Source organism: Ziziphus jujuba, chromosome 1 (assembly GCF_031755915.1).
Source record: "Ziziphus jujuba cultivar Dongzao chromosome 1, ASM3175591v1".
NCBI classification, from domain to species: Eukaryota; Viridiplantae; Streptophyta; class Magnoliopsida; order Rosales; family Rhamnaceae; genus Ziziphus; species Ziziphus jujuba.
In genome coordinates this window covers 3,657,911-3,673,849 of record NC_083379.1, presented here as the reverse complement: position 1 = coordinate 3,673,849, position 15,939 = coordinate 3,657,911, and the positions used below count along the sequence as shown (strand labels likewise).

The window sequence follows — 15,939 nt, the reverse complement described above, 5'->3', positions numbered from 1 at the left end:
ATTCAAAATTAGAGGTAAATAAGGGATACTGTCTTAAATGCATTGCTTATTAATATGGCAAATTGAATAAACTCCATCAGTGAAATGACTTGTAAAATAATGGCTATTATACATTAATGGAAAAAGGTATATATATTGATATGGCAAGTTGAATAAACAACTCCATGTGTGAAATAACTTGTAAACTAATGACTATTATACATCAATAGGGGGAATTTCTTTTTCTTTTTTTTTTTTTTTCTGTTAAAGGAAATGTGAATTAACATCAATTGTTTTTAAAGTTGGCTCAAAGAAAACAAAATTAATGAGAATATCGAGTTAGCTAGGTTATGCTCATTCCTTACTTTGGTGACAATACATGTTTGGATCGTAGGGGGACCGGTGGAAGAAAGACTACTTTTTATTGATTGAATTGAAATATTATATTCCTCTTGGAAAAATGCGATTCCATTTTTCTTTTTCAAGGCATTACCATGTGTTTTTTTTTTTTTTTCTTTTTCCTTTTTTTTTTAATATGGAAAACGTGGGTACATGAGTAAACTGATTTCTTATATTTATAAAATTTTGAGAGGAAAGTGGTGCCCTGAAACACGCATGACTGGGAGTAAAAAAATGTCAAAATAGAACTAAGGTTTTTTCAATTCTCAAGGTATCATTTTTCTTTCTACAATCTTTTTCTTTCTTCTTCTTCTTCTTATTTATTTATTTATTTTTATTATTATTTTTTTATACAGATTGAAGAAGAAAATTTTAGCACCAAGACCTAAATGTTATTGCCATTGGTCATCTGAAAGTAGATTGTTCCAAAAGAACTTCTTTCTACAAATTCTAAATTCTAAAATAAAAAACGCATGGTTGGTTATATGAGAAAATTCAAACTAAAGTTAGGTTTGTATAAAAGAGAGAAAGTAACAATATTTTTGTTTGACTTGTAATTTTTTTTTAATAAATATCTTTGACTTGTAAATTAAACTATATATAACTTTTTAAGGTTGCAATATATTAAAAAATAATCAAATCACATCGATACAAATCTGTGAGTAAACCACAGAGTGATACCTTACACCTAATTAACTACGACACTCTATCTAAATAATATCTTCAGTTCAATGTCTTATAACAAAAAAACAACCATCAAAACACAGTGTAATGAAAATTATATAAAAATTTAACGCATAATACCAAAAAGAAAATATTATTTATCACTATTAATGAATAATTATCAATACTACTTACATATCAAATTATAATTTAAATGATTATTATTAAAATATTTACTGTTAAAATTTTTAAAATAAAAATAATAAAATTAAATGTTTCAATTAAAATGTACTACCTATGATGTTGAACATTACTAGTGATGACAAATAATAAAACTATATATAGCATCCAATTAATTAAAAAAATAAATCAAGATGATTGAAATCTATTTAAGATTACACTCTAGGTTCACACCTTGGTCTAACTGAAATTCCTTATCTCTAAATTATAATGTTGGCCCCCAAAAAAAAAATAAATAAATAAATTAGTAACAATTTTTATTGCTGTACATACTCTTGGTTCGTTCTATATAGTAGAGAAGGAAGAAAATTATTAAAATACACAAAACTTTATTTTCTCTCATACATTTTAGTTTTCTTATAAAACCTTTTTTTAGGTTGTTTTCTTACCATGTTTTCCCTCATAGTCTGTCAACCGGTCATTAACAATAAATCCCAGGCTTATTATTATTATTTTTTAAAACCAAATGTTCTTTTTCTTTCTCATACAACGCAAGGTTTTATCATCATCATCATCATCATCATTATTATTTGGACAATAAATAATCCAGCACCGGACTAGAGAGTTTAAAAAGAGGGAAAAAAAAAAAAAAAAAAAAAGAGAACAAACTATTAGGTCTTTCAATAGTTTACAGTTTTCAGAAGGGCTGAGTATACACCCAACAAAATATAGAAATGGGCCACGGGAAGCTATATAAGAGCCCAATTGTGTTTGAAAACGAAGAGAGTAGGCCCAAGTATCCGGGCCAGAGAGCGAGCATAAGCTTTTTGCTGGGAAATTGATCTGACCCAGGGCCAAGAAAATTCCAGCCTAGGCCTAGGCCTTCGGTTTTGGCGGGAACGAGACCATTTTCCCGCCAGAAGGAAAAAGGCGCAAAACTGAAATTCGATTAGGGAAAGCAAATCAAATCTCTGAGTTCAGTTTTTTCAGTTTCAGAAGAAGAAGAATAACACAGGCGCATATGGAGGCGTTTGGGATTGGAGGTTACCTGGTCGACGATAAGGCTGTGAAGGTCGAGAACATCTTCCTCGACTTCCTCAAGAGGTTTTTTCGATTTTTCTTTTTTCATTTTCAATTTCTTTATTTCCTTATTTTTTTAATTTTTTTTTTTTTCATTATGATATTCGGCATGGGTAATTGATTTTTTGGAATTGAAAAACGAAACAGCTTCAGATTGAACTCGAATGAGATTTTCTACGAGGCGGAGATCGAAGCCATGAGAGCCAACGAATCGACCACCATGTTCATCGATTTCTCTCACGTAATGCTCTTCAGCGATCTACTCCAGAAGGCGATCTCCGAAGAGTATTTGAGGTTCGAACCATACTTGAAAAACGCCTGCAAGAGATTCGTGATGGAGCAAAAACCGACCTTCATATCCGATGACAACCCTAATAAGGACATCAACCTCGCCTTCTTCAATCTTCCTGTATGCAAGAGGCTGAGGGAGCTCAATACGGCGGAGATTGGTAAGCTGGTATCGGTCACCGGAGTGGTGACCCGGACCAGTGAGGTTCGGCCGGAGCTTCTCCAGGGGACTTTCAAGTGCTTGGAATGCGGGGGCGTAATCAAGAACGTTGAACAGCAATTCAAATATACTGAGGTGTGATCTCTTGTCTTGAGTAATTTTGGAAATGTAAATGTTGGGGGTCGCACTCACATTGTTTTTGATTTTGATTGTTGTGGTGTTTTTTTTTTTTTTTTTTTTTTTTTGGGGGGGGGGGGGGGGGGTTGGGTTGTATAGCCAACAATTTGTGTGAATCCGACCTGTGCGAACAGAAATAGATGGGCATTGCTTCGGCAAGAAAGCAAATTTGCAGATTGGCAGAGGGTGAGAATGCAGGAGACTTCCAATGAAATACCTCCAGGCTCGCTTCCCAGATCTTTGGATATTGTACTACGCCATGAGATTGTGGAGAAGGCCAGGGCTGGAGATACGTAAGCTTCATTCATTCATTATATTCTGAATCATTATGTTTCAAAGTGCTTGTTCTGTTAAGCGTACCGAGTGCGCGCTTGGAGCTTCTTTTTCAATTTAATATTATGCTTAAATTACAGGGTTATTTTCACGGGCACAGTGGTTGTGGTACCTGATATAATGGCATTGGCTTCCCCTGGAGAGAGAGCTGAGTGCCGCCGAGGAGCTTCTCAAGGCAAGAACGCCATGCTTGGACAGGAAGGTGTGAGAGGACTTAAAGCATTGGGAGTTAGAGATCTCTCCTATCGCCTTGCATTCATTGCCAATTCAGTTCAGGTTGGTTGTTGGATGGTTTTTCCATTCACAAATTTTACCAATTCTAACATGATGGGCATCCTTTAGTTACCTGTACCTCACGGTTGATTCTTTTGGTCAGATTTCTGATGGTAGAAGGGATAATGACATCAGGAATAGAAAGAAGGATGCTGATGACGAGGACATCCAGCAATTTACTGTTAGTTCATGATTCACTATCCATATTACTTTCTTCTAGTTCATAGACTTGTAATTTTCGAAGTTCATTGTTCTATCATTGATGTTGCATCGTCTCCACCAGGCGTTCAAACCAAAATACTTGGCTTGTGCATATGAGTACTTCTTGAGGCTGTTCAGGATTTGCCTTTACCTGTTGTTTCTCTAATAGCATTGAGCAACTTAGTCTTTTTTATTGGTGCATCCGGGGTTCTTATTGTGTTAACTGCCAATGTTGCATAGTCTCTACTTTATAGAATCTTCCAACTTACTGATGGTGCACCACATATATTATTGTAGTTTTCATTTCTTATAGAAGAATATCCTCCTCGATCTTAAATATATGTATGAAAGTAGCTGATGTAACTATCAACAAAAACTGGAATAAGTATTTTCCTGCTGTGGTTTGTAAGAAGTGTATAATTCACTATGAATTGTGTGCTTTGCCTGCGAATATATGTGTGGTGGTTGCATGTGTTTTACATAATATTTCAATGTTTATGCTTACATGTACTTGTGAAACATAACTGAACCCATATTATGCTTGAGTTATTGATTTTTCAGGCAGAAGAGCTAGATGAAGTTCAAAGAATGAGGAATACCCCTGATTTCTTCAATAAGCTTGTTGATAGCATCGCTCCGACTGTCTTCGGCCACCAAGATATTAAGAGAGCAATTCTTCTTATGCTTATAGGTGGTGTGCACAAATTTACTCATGAGGGCATCAACCTGAGAGGGGACATCAATGTTTGTGTAGTTGGAGATCCTAGCTGTGCAAAGTCTCAATTCCTCAAGTATGTCAATTTTTCTGCATCCTATCATCTTATTTGTGGTTAGATTAAGCAACTTATAATAACTCTGTTCTGTCACTTCAGGTATACCTCAGGTATAGTTCCAAGATCTGTTTACACATCTGGAAAATCTTCCTCTGCTGCTGGGTTAACTGCAACAGTGGCCAAAGAACCAGAAACCGGGGAATTCTGTATTGAGGTACCGTTTTCAAATTGTTTGAATATTTTGTGGATTGTCAAACTTGTGCAAGCAATGTGAGAACTTGGCTTTTCTTTACTCTTTATCACGTAGAATGGCGATTGTTCTTGTTGAGTCAAAGTCATTAATATAGAAAGCATTGTTGCTTCTAAAACCTTTTGATGTCATAATGTTATACTAAATTATTTTATAATGTCATATTAATATAAGCCCACAAAATGGGAGGGCTGAATTTACTATACTGGGAATAAAAATGTATTGATTAAGGGTGGACAAATTTGTTTTAGTTTAAAATTGTAGTTTGAACATCTAGCATTTATTTTAAAGAGATAAGGTTTCTGTGTTTGGTAGAGAGATGGTTATGCTTAAAAATAAGAAAAAGAAGCATAGAAGTCTATTTGACTTTATAGTGCTCTGTATGCAACTGATTCAAGAGATGTGAAAATATAGGAACATAATAAAATAAATTTCAACGTGAACACGAGAAACAGAAACTTGAAAATGGACATGATGAAATATGTTTCCTAGGCTAGTGCATGGGTGCATCAATTATGGTTCATTGATAAATGTTACCACTGAAATATGTTTCCCGGGCTGGTGCACGAGTGCATCAATTATGGTTCATTGATAAATGTTACCACTTGATAATAGTAGAAAGCACCCATTTGAAACAATCAGCTAAAAGGCTGCTTAAAAAGCTGATTAGATAACATCTGTTTTGCTACTTTATAATTATATCAGCCTGTCTGTCAATAGTTTCTGATATATTACACTTATCCAGGCTGGTGCATTAATGCTAGCTGACAATGGCATTTGCTGCATTGATGAGTTTGACAAGATGGATATAAAAGATCAGGTATTTTTCTGTTATTCCACATGAACTCCTATAGCTTTTGTTCATGGAGCATCTATGTAGCTATGATATATAAGTGAACTTGAAGGTTGCAATTCATGAGGCCATGGAACAGCAGACGATAAGCATAACAAAAGCAGGAATACAAGCTACACTGAATGCTCGGACATCAATTCTTGCTGCAGCCAATCCTACAGGGGGACGCTATGATAAATCTAAACCCCTTAAGGTAAGAATATTCTTGAATTTGATAGAATGCTTGGAACTGTTTTGAATAGCTGTTTGGTCTTTCTCAATGTTTTTGATATGGATGATGACCAAGTCTTTCAAGTGGTATGATTGTTAAAGTTTTGGCTTCACAATGTTTACTAACCACTTAAATACTTTTTTCAGTACAATGTGGCTCTTCCTCCTGCTATCCTTTCAAGGTTTGATCTGGTATATGTCATGATTGATGATCCAGATGATCAAACTGACTACCACATTGCCCATCACATTGTAAGAGTGCATCAGAAGCATGAAGAGGCACTTACTCCTGCATTCACGACTGCAGAGCTGAAGCGTTATGTTGCATATGCAAAAACTCTGAAACCAAAGGTATTTTATATACCCGTGTATTCAATTTTATTTTTCTCTTCTTGAAAACTTATTTGTTTCCTTTGGGGCCTTCATTTGATGCAGCTAAGCTCAGAAGCCAGAAATGTTCTGGTGGAGTCTTATGTATCTCTCCGAAGAGGTGATACTACTCCTGGCAGTAGAGTTGCGTATCGCATGACTGTCAGGCAACTGGAGGCATTAATCAGGCTTTCAGAGGCCATTTGTAGAAGTCATTTGGAAATTCAGGTGCTTTAAAAGTTTGGCAAATTAATTCTTTGGATTAGAAATTTCTGTGTTTGTGCATGAATTAAATGGGGGGTTTTACAGGTACAACCGCATCATGTACGTTTAGCAGTGAAGTTGCTGAAAACTTCTATAATAAGGCAAGAAGATAATGACAATATGTCCAAGATTTTTCATCCCTCTTTTTGTTCCTTTTAGCTTATGTGACCATAATGCTTATATTCTTTTGCCACTCAGTGTGGAGTCTAGTGAGATTGATCTCTCTGAGTTTCAAGAAGAAAATCGTGACAGTGGTAATGATGGTGATAATGACATAAATGGTGCTAATCAAGGTGGTCATGAACCAAGCAATGCTGCCTCTGAGCCAGCTTCTGGTAATGCAAATGAGATTATGTTATCCAGAACTCTTTGATGGTTTCTTTCTCTAGTCATTTATAGACAGTGAACGAAATAATTAATATTGGATTATAATGGTGCAGAAAATGTAGCAGGTTCTGCAAACCGACAAGGGAAGAAACTTGTTATAAGCGATGAGTATTTTCAGAAGGTTACCCATGCCCTTGTCATGCGTCTTAGACAGCACGAAGAAGCTGTTAGTCATGAAGGTAAACTACATGCACCTTTTTTATTTTATTTTTATTATTTATTTTAGTGACGTTCTAAAGAAGCCTTAAATACCTCATGACATGTAAAGCTGATTTCCTTTAAGGTCTTGATTTTGGTTTGGCCAAAACCAATTTTATTATAGGGTGATAGACCTGCTTTTTGACTAAAAGTTACAGAATGATGCACAAATCTTGCTAAATCACTCATGCTTGTCCTTATGTATGGTATTTTCAGTTAGCAAGAATCATTGACCTTCATTTTTAATAAAGTTGAGGCTCCTTGTTTCAGGGACAGGGATGGCTGGAATGAGGCAGAGGGACTTGATTCAATGGTATGTGAGTCAGCAGAATGAGAAAAATATCTACAATTCAATGGAGGAGGCAGCAAATGAAGTTTCCAAAATCAAAGCTATTATAGAGGTAAAACTATAATTTTCTTGCAAACTAGATCCTATTGAAAACACCTCCTACGATCAGTCATTTTATACCAAATGCTCGTAATGCAGAGTTTGATTCGAAGAGAAGGCCATTTAATAGTGGTAGATGACGGTAGGCAGGCAGCAGAGGGTGAAGGAGAAGACCAGCAGCCGTCCATATCCAGAAATGACAGAATACTAGCCGTTGCCCCTAATTATGTCATTGAGTGATTTTATATGGCTTTTCTTTTAGATTAAGAATCCACCTCTTCAATATGTTTTAAGCTCACAACCAGCTGAATGTAACTTCGCCCTCTGTTCCACATCAACTTTATATTTATATGTGGAGCTAAAATTTGTAAGATATGAGGACAAAGAAAATAGAGGTAAAAAATCGGAACTAGTAATTGGTTTCACATTTTTATCATTCGAATTACTTTTTGATGTACCCCATATTTTACTTTTAGAATCAGTAGTTAAAAATATGACATTTATTATTTTAGGTATGGTTGTGTTTCAGTTTATTGTTCTTTAAAGTTTCATGCAAGCATGAGATTTGTGTGGCATATTCTGTAATCCTAGATACATCAGAAGAAGTTGAACCCGAATCGATTGATGATATGTGTAGTTAATACAAGCAGGGACAGACCAAATAAGAATCACAAAAAAAGGAGCAAGAAAAATCAATGTTCACCTACCTTTTGGCATACTTGCTACATGACACGGTAACTCTATTAATGAAGCATAAGCAATTTGCTGGATTGTACTTATCTCGCATTGGTTAATGATACTGAACTTGTCGATATCATGTCATGTGGACCAAGGACCAAGCATATTTTTATGCATTGAAACTGTTTTTGATTTACATTCTTGTTCGTTGCCTGGAGTACAGACTGATAAATTTGATGGATAATTAATTTAAAAAAAAAAAAATGCGAGTGTTTGTCTGCCCGAAAACATTTGTGTGAATTTAACATGAGGAATGTTATAATATTAAACAAAACTCCCAAGGACGCTCATGTGTTTTCTGCTTTTTATATACACGAAAATGTTTGTTTGTTACATGTATAAAGAGGTAAAGATTGCATACACTCACTTCAATATAAAATATTCTTGTATAATATTTAATGATTTCAAAGACAAAAGAAAAGGAAATGTATAAGTGAAAAGTAAAATAGATAAAACCACTGCGGCTGTATGAATTTGGTCAATTATTTGAATGCCTTGTTTGGCTTACCAACTCCCTGCCTCCGGGAACTGGTTATTCGCACGTGCGGTTGAGATGCTTAAGGTTGTTGCTATTTTATTTATTTATTTTGAAAGAATTTTTAGAGATGGGCTAATCTCCAAATCCAACATCGGATGCCTGGTTAGTATTAATTGGGGGTCATAAATAATGATAGTTTTCATTATCAGAATGAGATAAGACTCCATTATTCACTTGTTAATTTTTCAATCATGAGTTTGCACCCAGCCATACGCCATTCTATTCCTATTCCTGTTTCTATTCCTAAAGCTGCCTCACGTATGTTGTTTTGTCTTTTAATCTTTTCTTTTAATTATATATCCTTCTATCATTCACATGGGATCATTTACATTTGTCAATAATAGATTGATATACTATATGTATATATTCAAACGCCTTTATCATTTATTTATTTATTTATTAATAATATATATATTACATTATATGTGGATATGAATGTATGACCAACTCCTACACACTGTTTATGTGGTTAAGAGACTAGTCTAATTATGTATATATATTCTTGGTAGCTTGTCTAATTATATTAATCATGAAGAACAGTCCACTCTTATATAAATTAACTACAATAAATATATTATATATAATATAATCAGTCCGGATCAAGTACTTATATTCATAAAGCCATGGCCCATGGGACAATTTTGTTGGGCGTACAGTATAGGGGACACTTTTTTTTTTTTTTTTTTTTTTTTTTTTTTTTTTTGGCTTAAGCGTATAGGGGACACTTGTTGTGCCTTCTAAGAGACTACCTCTTATTAATTGATGTTCCTCCAATCTTGACTTGAGAAATCATCAGGATGGATTTAATTGGCGTTGCAGATATTATGCATGGATGAGTAAGCCCCTTTTATGGGTTTAAACTCCTTTGACATAAACAAGGACTTGGACTCTATCCCTCCTTCAATTCTAAAGAACAATATTAACATCTATATAATAATTTAGAACTTATTACTTATCTATTTATTAATTTATTTATTTTTATTAGGGAAAATTATCTATTAGTTAATACACAAACATATTTATTATTAGGGACAATTATCTATTAGTTAATACACAAACTTATTTATTTTTAGGGACAATTATCTATTAGTTAATACACAAATTTATTTATTTTTAGGGACATTTATCTATTATCTGATACACATAACTATGTCTTTCAAAAAAAAAATAAAAAAATAAAAAAATAAAAATACACATGACCATGAAAATTATGGATGCACATCTATTATTTTTCTTTAATTGACGTGTCTTAATTAAGATAAAAAAATGGTGTCTTAATTAATTAGTATATTAATGAATATTAATTAAATATGTGTACTGTTCATGACATGTGTAATATTTTTGAAATCGTTCATGAGGATTATCGAAAACAAATTTGAGTTAAGAATTTAGATTAAAAAACCGAATAAAATCAAGGAGAGTCTAACAAGTATAGGATATCTAAGTTGATTTTAGAAGTACTAATAAATCTATCAAAATATTTACTAAACAATGAAGTGTTTGGCTTAGATTTGGATATACTTATTCTTTGAAAATTTTATTTATTAATGTTTAAGTTATATTAATTTTTCAATCAATAAAATAATAACACTGAATCTTGTCACATCATATTAGTAAACATCTTATTAGACGCTTTAGTACCCTTAGCATTATTTCTAAATATAATGCTAAATGTATCAACTAGTTTATTAAGATAACATAGTAATAATGACATGTTTTTATCTTATTTGTTCAATTTTGATATACAATACCTTATAGAATATAGTTTAATAAACTTTTTAAATGATACATGTAATTAAATAAAAATTAATAATACAATAACATTTATTATTTGATAAACATTTTAATAAATTAATTGGTACTTTTAGTATTATTCCTCTCTCTCTCTCTCTCTCTCTCTCTCTCTCTCTCTCTCTCTCTCTCTCTCTCTCTCTCTCTCTCTCTCTCTCTCTCTCTCTCTCTCTCTCTCTCTCTCTCTCTCTCTCTCTCTCTCTCTCTCTCTCTCTCTCTCTCTCTCATATATTAACATTTATCATCTCCATTTTTATTGTACTTTTAATTTCTTTTTACCAATATAATGCAAAATAAAATCATTTCCTTTTAGTCGTAGCCCCACACGCCAAAGAGAGTCTAATCTGCTTTCAGAAAAAGGAAAGGCACCTGAATACGAGAGGGTGAAGTAAGAAATATTATTATTCTGGTTGGTTATATTGGAAAAATAATATTGAGGTGGATAGGTACAAGAGTTTAATCTTATCATTCCATCTTTGCTTAGATCATCCGACTGTGATCAGGGTTACCATATGACTGTGGACTACTAATTAATTTAATATAAATTAACATAATCCAAAAATGCATCTCTCTCTCTCTATACTTTTTGCAGGTAGGTATACATATGTGATATGTGAAAATTAATACCATATGACAAGTAAAGCAGATACCAATAAGGATCGAAATTAAGGAAGACAAAAAAGCAAGACATTATTAAGAGGATGCAGAATGCAAAGAAAAATTAAGAAAAAGGTGTTTGGCTAGCCAGAAAGTGGTTTTGTGCTCTTGATTTATGCAACATAGAGATGGACTTTTTTTGTGTTTTATATCTGAAGGACAGATCAATCGATTAGCAATCATGCCTTAACAGCCCTTTCACGAAGACTTTATAATACACAACTTTCAAACCTCTAAAAAATTTATGCCGAGTTTAACTGATATAATATCAATTAAGAATATGCACTACTCATTGTGATTTGCCCCGTAACCATCCAATCAGCTTACCTTTTACAGAAAAGGACGCTGAGATAGAGACTCATGAGCAACCCAATTATTTTTCAGAGAAGCGTTGAATCCATTAATTTTCTAATTCATTAGTGAAGATTGTTATCGAAGCCACTTGTTTGTTCTAAAATCTTTCAACTGCTTCAATCATCCAAGTACGTCAAATTATATATACATTTCTAATATAAATATTTAGAAAAAAAACTTACGGTTTTTACTAAAAATTATCTGTTAATTTATAATAAGTGATATAATGATATTTAAAAATAAAATTTTAATTTTGAATAAACTAAAATACAGAGAGATATATATTATTTATATATATATATATATATAAGATTTACGTGTAACATTACATAACCCAAAGCTAAAAAGTGCAATAACTTGTGGCTTATAAGCTTTGCTTGCAAATAAAAATGGACTATTTTATCTCCTGAAGAAGTAGATAAGTAATCTAGTTAAGGTTGTGAACCCCACACATTAACTAATCCATGTTTCTTGTCTCCCACTCCTTTTATTAAAATCCAAAAAAAGGACGCACAAAAATTTATAAATTGAAGGCATCCCCATGTGGATGCAAGCTAGCTTCCCCATCATTCTGATTTGTGAAGGCCCTTTTAGCTTATGATTATCAAACACCTTCTTGTTTGATTGCAATACAAATATATGCCTTCAAACAAAGACTAACATGGGGCTTCACTTTTTGTCCTCATCGATGGTCTCAATTAAAACCACCATATTTCAAAAGTTTTTATATGAGAGAATCAATAAGTTTTGCTTTTCTAGTCATTGACGGCGTGATTGAAGTCCCAAACCAGCGAAGCCACGTGAGAACGAAAAGAAAACAGGCAAACCAAATTGTGCATTGAATTAGCTAGTAATACTATTACTTTGTTAGAATTAAAAAAAAAGAAAAAAAAAAAAGAAAGAAAAAATACAGATCAGAATCATCATCGTCGTCAGCACCATCAAATTTTTGGCAACCCTTTCATGGGACCCACGACCTGATATGATATTTTGCCACCTCTGTTATGAGGTCATCGCCAGCTGTCATCTTCTATTCTTTTACTATTTTGCCCTTGCGATTCCCTTGTTATTTACATTATCCACTCTGGCTTTCAGTCATATCAATCATAACCAACCTACCTCCCTATTTGTTATTGGTCGGTTATGCCCTTCCCTTACAGTTCGCATCTAAGAAATATTTAGCTAAATTTGGAAGGGTAGTGAAGGTCATTTGGATGTGGAGGTTGGCTGATGCGGATGACTAAGTGGGTATTATCTGTAATTAAAGAGGAATAATAAGGGTAGTTACGTGAGAAGAATGTCTATATGTTTGATGGCACGGTCGTAAGGAGTTTATGTGGCTTAATTTGGAGGTACAGTTGTCCAGCTACAGTTACGTTTTGAGGTCTAGTTTCGTAGCAAGCTAAGCTTCGTTGGAGACGAAGACAACAAGAGCTGAAATCTAAAATTAAGTATGACAGAGATTCTTTGCTAATAATTTGGTTCATCATCAACGTCTATTCCTATTCCAATTCCGATATGTGCATATATATATATATATATATAGTTCATGATCATTAATTGTAATTAATATATATATATATATATATATCTTTGTAAGATCTTTTATAGATGTATTTGATTTGATTCTTATTAGTCTTTGTTTTTTGAACTGTTTCTTTCTTAAAAGAAAAAGAAAAAGAGAGAGATGGGTTATTGGAAATCTAAGGTGCTTCCCAAGATCAAGAAGGTTTTTGAGAAGAACGGTAGTGCAAAAAAGGCTGCTGCTGCTGAAGCCATCAAGTCTTTCGATGAATCTAAGGTTTGTTATATATATACTGAATCATATATATATACATATATTTCTTGTATCTATTTTTCCTTCAAAACGTCTAACATATTCACCTATACATATATATATATATATATATGCACACACATAGGAAGAAGAAAAACTTTTCAATTATTGTTTCTAGCTTTTAGGGGTTAAATTTTCAGTTCTTTTAAACTTTTTATATATAGATAGAGGGATGTGTTTCTGTACTCTGACACTTTTTCTTTTTGATTTTTTGGTGATATATATATATATATATAGATACATATCATGTGAATTTCCTCTTTTATCATTTGATGTATTATTTTTGAATTTATGGTCAGGAGGAAATCAATAAGCAGTTTGAAGAAAACAAGACCGATCTCCAACCTAAAGTAGTTGAAATCTATGAAGCTTCATCTGTTGAAATCAAGGTGAGATATTTAAACCCCATAAAAAGCACACGTAGATAAGAATAATAAAAGTTAAAAAGAAAAGATTTATTCATTTATTTTTAATATAAACCAACTTTTTATATAAAACTTTTTTTGAGCTTAATTAGTTTCAATCTTTGATCAGACTTTGGTGAAAGAACCCAAGGAAGCAGGATTAAAGAAGCACTCGGCTGCAGTTCACAAGTTCCTTGAAGAACTCGTTAAGATTGGTATAAGTTATACTAACTTTAATTCCATTATATATCATATATATATATATATAAAATTTTGCTATAGCCCCATGATATTGAAGGAGTCCATGTTCTATTACCAATAATAGGACATATACTGGTATAATATAGACGTGCATACCTACAATACCATGGAAGTTTAAGCCTACCAAAGCGATTCTATTTAAATGTATTCAGGTAAAATAAAAAACTAATTAATGATTCTAGCAAGTGGGGTAATATTACTTTTGCATGGTAAATACACAGAATTTCCAGGATCAAAACCAGTGACAGAAGCATCCTCAAAGTATGGCCCAGCACTGGTCCCAGGACCAGTTTTCTTCGTATTTGAGAAGGTGTCTACTTTTATTGTGACAGAGGAGAAAGTAGAAGAAGCTCCAACAGCAGAAACAACCACTACAACAACAACAACTGCAGAAGAAACAGAAAGCAAAGATAGGGAGATAGTAATTGAAGAAGAGAAAAAGAAAGAAGAGATTACTACTACTGCTACCTCAGAAAAGAAAGAAGAGGAAGTGATCAAGGTGGTCGAAGCTGAGAAAACTAAAGAAGAAGCACCTGTAACTACTACAGCTGAGCCTTCTAAGGTGGAAGAAAAAAAAGTGGAAGAAGTTGCAGCAGAACCACCAAAGCCTTGAAAGAAGAGAATTGTTTGTGCAAAAGTTTTATGGAAAACAGAAAAGAAAAGAAAAGAAAAGAAAAGAAAAAGAAAAAAAAAAGAAAAAGAAGTGATTTGTTTGTTTCTTTAAACATATTTGTTCATTAATTACTTTGTGATCACTCGTTCTATGGATTAATTTGTTTCATATTTGATTTTTAAAAAATCTTTGAATTTGATATAATTAATAATTATGTCTCTTAAATTTTTGTGAATCAAACTGTACAATATCCTGTCTTAATTTCCCCTGTCCTGTAGGTTTTCTTGGTCAACGGTCAATAGAGGAAAAAAAAAGCTAAGAAAAATAAAAAAACAGAAAGTTCTCATTCCACGTGTTTTTTTACTTGTACAAATGCACATTCAAAGTCTCATTCCTCTATTTTTAGTGACGCATTGATCCAATCTTAATTAGTTAAAATGTTATGTTATTTTATTTCATTGTTATCTGGCATATATGATTAATTCTATCAAATTTATTAGACAAAATTACATTATCACAAAAAAACAATAATTTCGAAACAAAATTTGAAGGACAAAATAACTTTTTATCTTAACAAAATGTTTTTTTTTTTTTTTTTAATCAAAACCTTGAAAAAGTGGTCAAAACGAGAGAAAAAGAAAAAGAACAAAAAATGAATTAAAATATTATTAAACGTTGTCTGTTCAGCCAAGAGACCACTTGTACTGCAATTCGACACCAATTTAACTTTGAAATGTTTGTCATGCAGATTTTTCAAGTCTTCTATTTCTACTGGTGAATCTTGAGACATATTCAAGTGGAATTTTCTTCATTGCTACCAGTAATAGTTTGATTATTTTATAACGATTATTTTATAACTTACACAATAAACATCTCAGGTGCCACTTACCCTGAACAAACAAAATTCCAAGGACCAATAGAAAGATAGGATAAGATTATGGGAGAGCCATGGGAGACAAAATCTAAGTCATTCACATAGGGATGAAGAAAACCAATAGAAAAAAGGATAGAACAATAAGAGACAAAAGTATACTTCATGACCATGGGAAACAAAATAATTGGAATATTTCCCTATTAACTCTAATCAAACATATCAGTAAAGATAAAAGGCTTGGGTATTCCTCCATTAACTCTACACAAACATATCAATAATAATATAAATTAAAATAATAATAACATTGATAAAAAGAAAAATAAAAGGAATTGGAATAGGAATAGAAGTTGATGATGAACCAAATTATCAACAAAGAAGCTCTGCCATGCTTAATTTTAATTTTCTCTGGGTCTTGTTGTTGTCATCTCCAACAGAACTTAGCTTGCT

At 32.7% G+C, this 15,939-nt stretch overlaps 2 protein-coding genes across 2 annotated transcripts; both read left to right on the top strand.

Annotated features, from left to right (window-relative positions):
- The first annotated feature begins 2,142 nt into the window (after positions 1 to 2,142).
- LOC107405603 (DNA replication licensing factor MCM6) lies at positions 2,143 to 7,936 on the top strand. Its single transcript, XM_016012709.4, has 16 exons — positions 2,143 to 2,325; positions 2,449 to 2,884; positions 3,026 to 3,219; positions 3,340 to 3,535; positions 3,636 to 3,713; positions 4,295 to 4,524; positions 4,606 to 4,720; positions 5,502 to 5,576; positions 5,662 to 5,802; positions 5,967 to 6,170; positions 6,255 to 6,416; positions 6,498 to 6,553; positions 6,651 to 6,787; positions 6,893 to 7,018; positions 7,308 to 7,438; positions 7,525 to 7,936. Exons 1-16 carry the CDS (start codon positions 2,243 to 2,245, stop codon positions 7,663 to 7,665), a joined length of 2,505 nt encoding a protein of 834 aa, XP_015868195.2. The 5' UTR covers positions 2,143 to 2,242; the 3' UTR covers positions 7,666 to 7,936.
- A 4,370-nt stretch (positions 7,937 to 12,306) lies between these two features.
- On the top strand, positions 12,307 to 14,858 carry LOC107403279 (plasma membrane-associated cation-binding protein 1). The gene is made up of 5 exons (XM_048466151.2): positions 12,307 to 12,954; positions 13,173 to 13,304; positions 13,640 to 13,729; positions 13,875 to 13,959; positions 14,227 to 14,858. Exons 2-5 carry the CDS (start codon positions 13,191 to 13,193, stop codon positions 14,616 to 14,618), a joined length of 681 nt encoding a protein of 226 aa, XP_048322108.2. The 5' UTR covers positions 12,307 to 12,954; positions 13,173 to 13,190; the 3' UTR covers positions 14,619 to 14,858.
- The last annotated feature ends 1,081 nt before the right edge of the window (positions 14,859 to 15,939 follow it).

What these genes read in the sequence shown, in the direction of transcription:
- LOC107403279 (XM_048466151.2), top strand. Translation starts at nt 13,191, where the DNA reads ATGGGTTATTGGAAATCTAAGGTGCTTCCCAAGATCAAGAAGGTTTTT. An exon ending in AGTCTTTCGATGAATCTAAG is followed by an intron (nt 13,305 to 13,639) that starts GTTTGTTATATA and finishes ATTTATGGTCAG; the next exon opens with GAGGAAATCAATAAGCAGTT. An exon ending in TGAAGAACTCGTTAAGATTG is followed by an intron (nt 13,960 to 14,226) that starts GTATAAGTTATA and finishes GTAAATACACAG; the next exon opens with AATTTCCAGGATCAAAACCA.
- LOC107405603 (XM_016012709.4), top strand. Translation starts at nt 2,243, where the DNA reads ATGGAGGCGTTTGGGATTGGAGGTTACCTGGTCGACGATAAGGCTGTG. An exon ending in CAAAAACTCTGAAACCAAAG is followed by an intron (nt 6,171 to 6,254) that starts GTATTTTATATA and finishes CATTTGATGCAG; the next exon opens with CTAAGCTCAGAAGCCAGAAA. An exon ending in CTGAAAACTTCTATAATAAG is followed by an intron (nt 6,554 to 6,650) that starts GCAAGAAGATAA and finishes TTTGCCACTCAG; the next exon opens with TGTGGAGTCTAGTGAGATTG.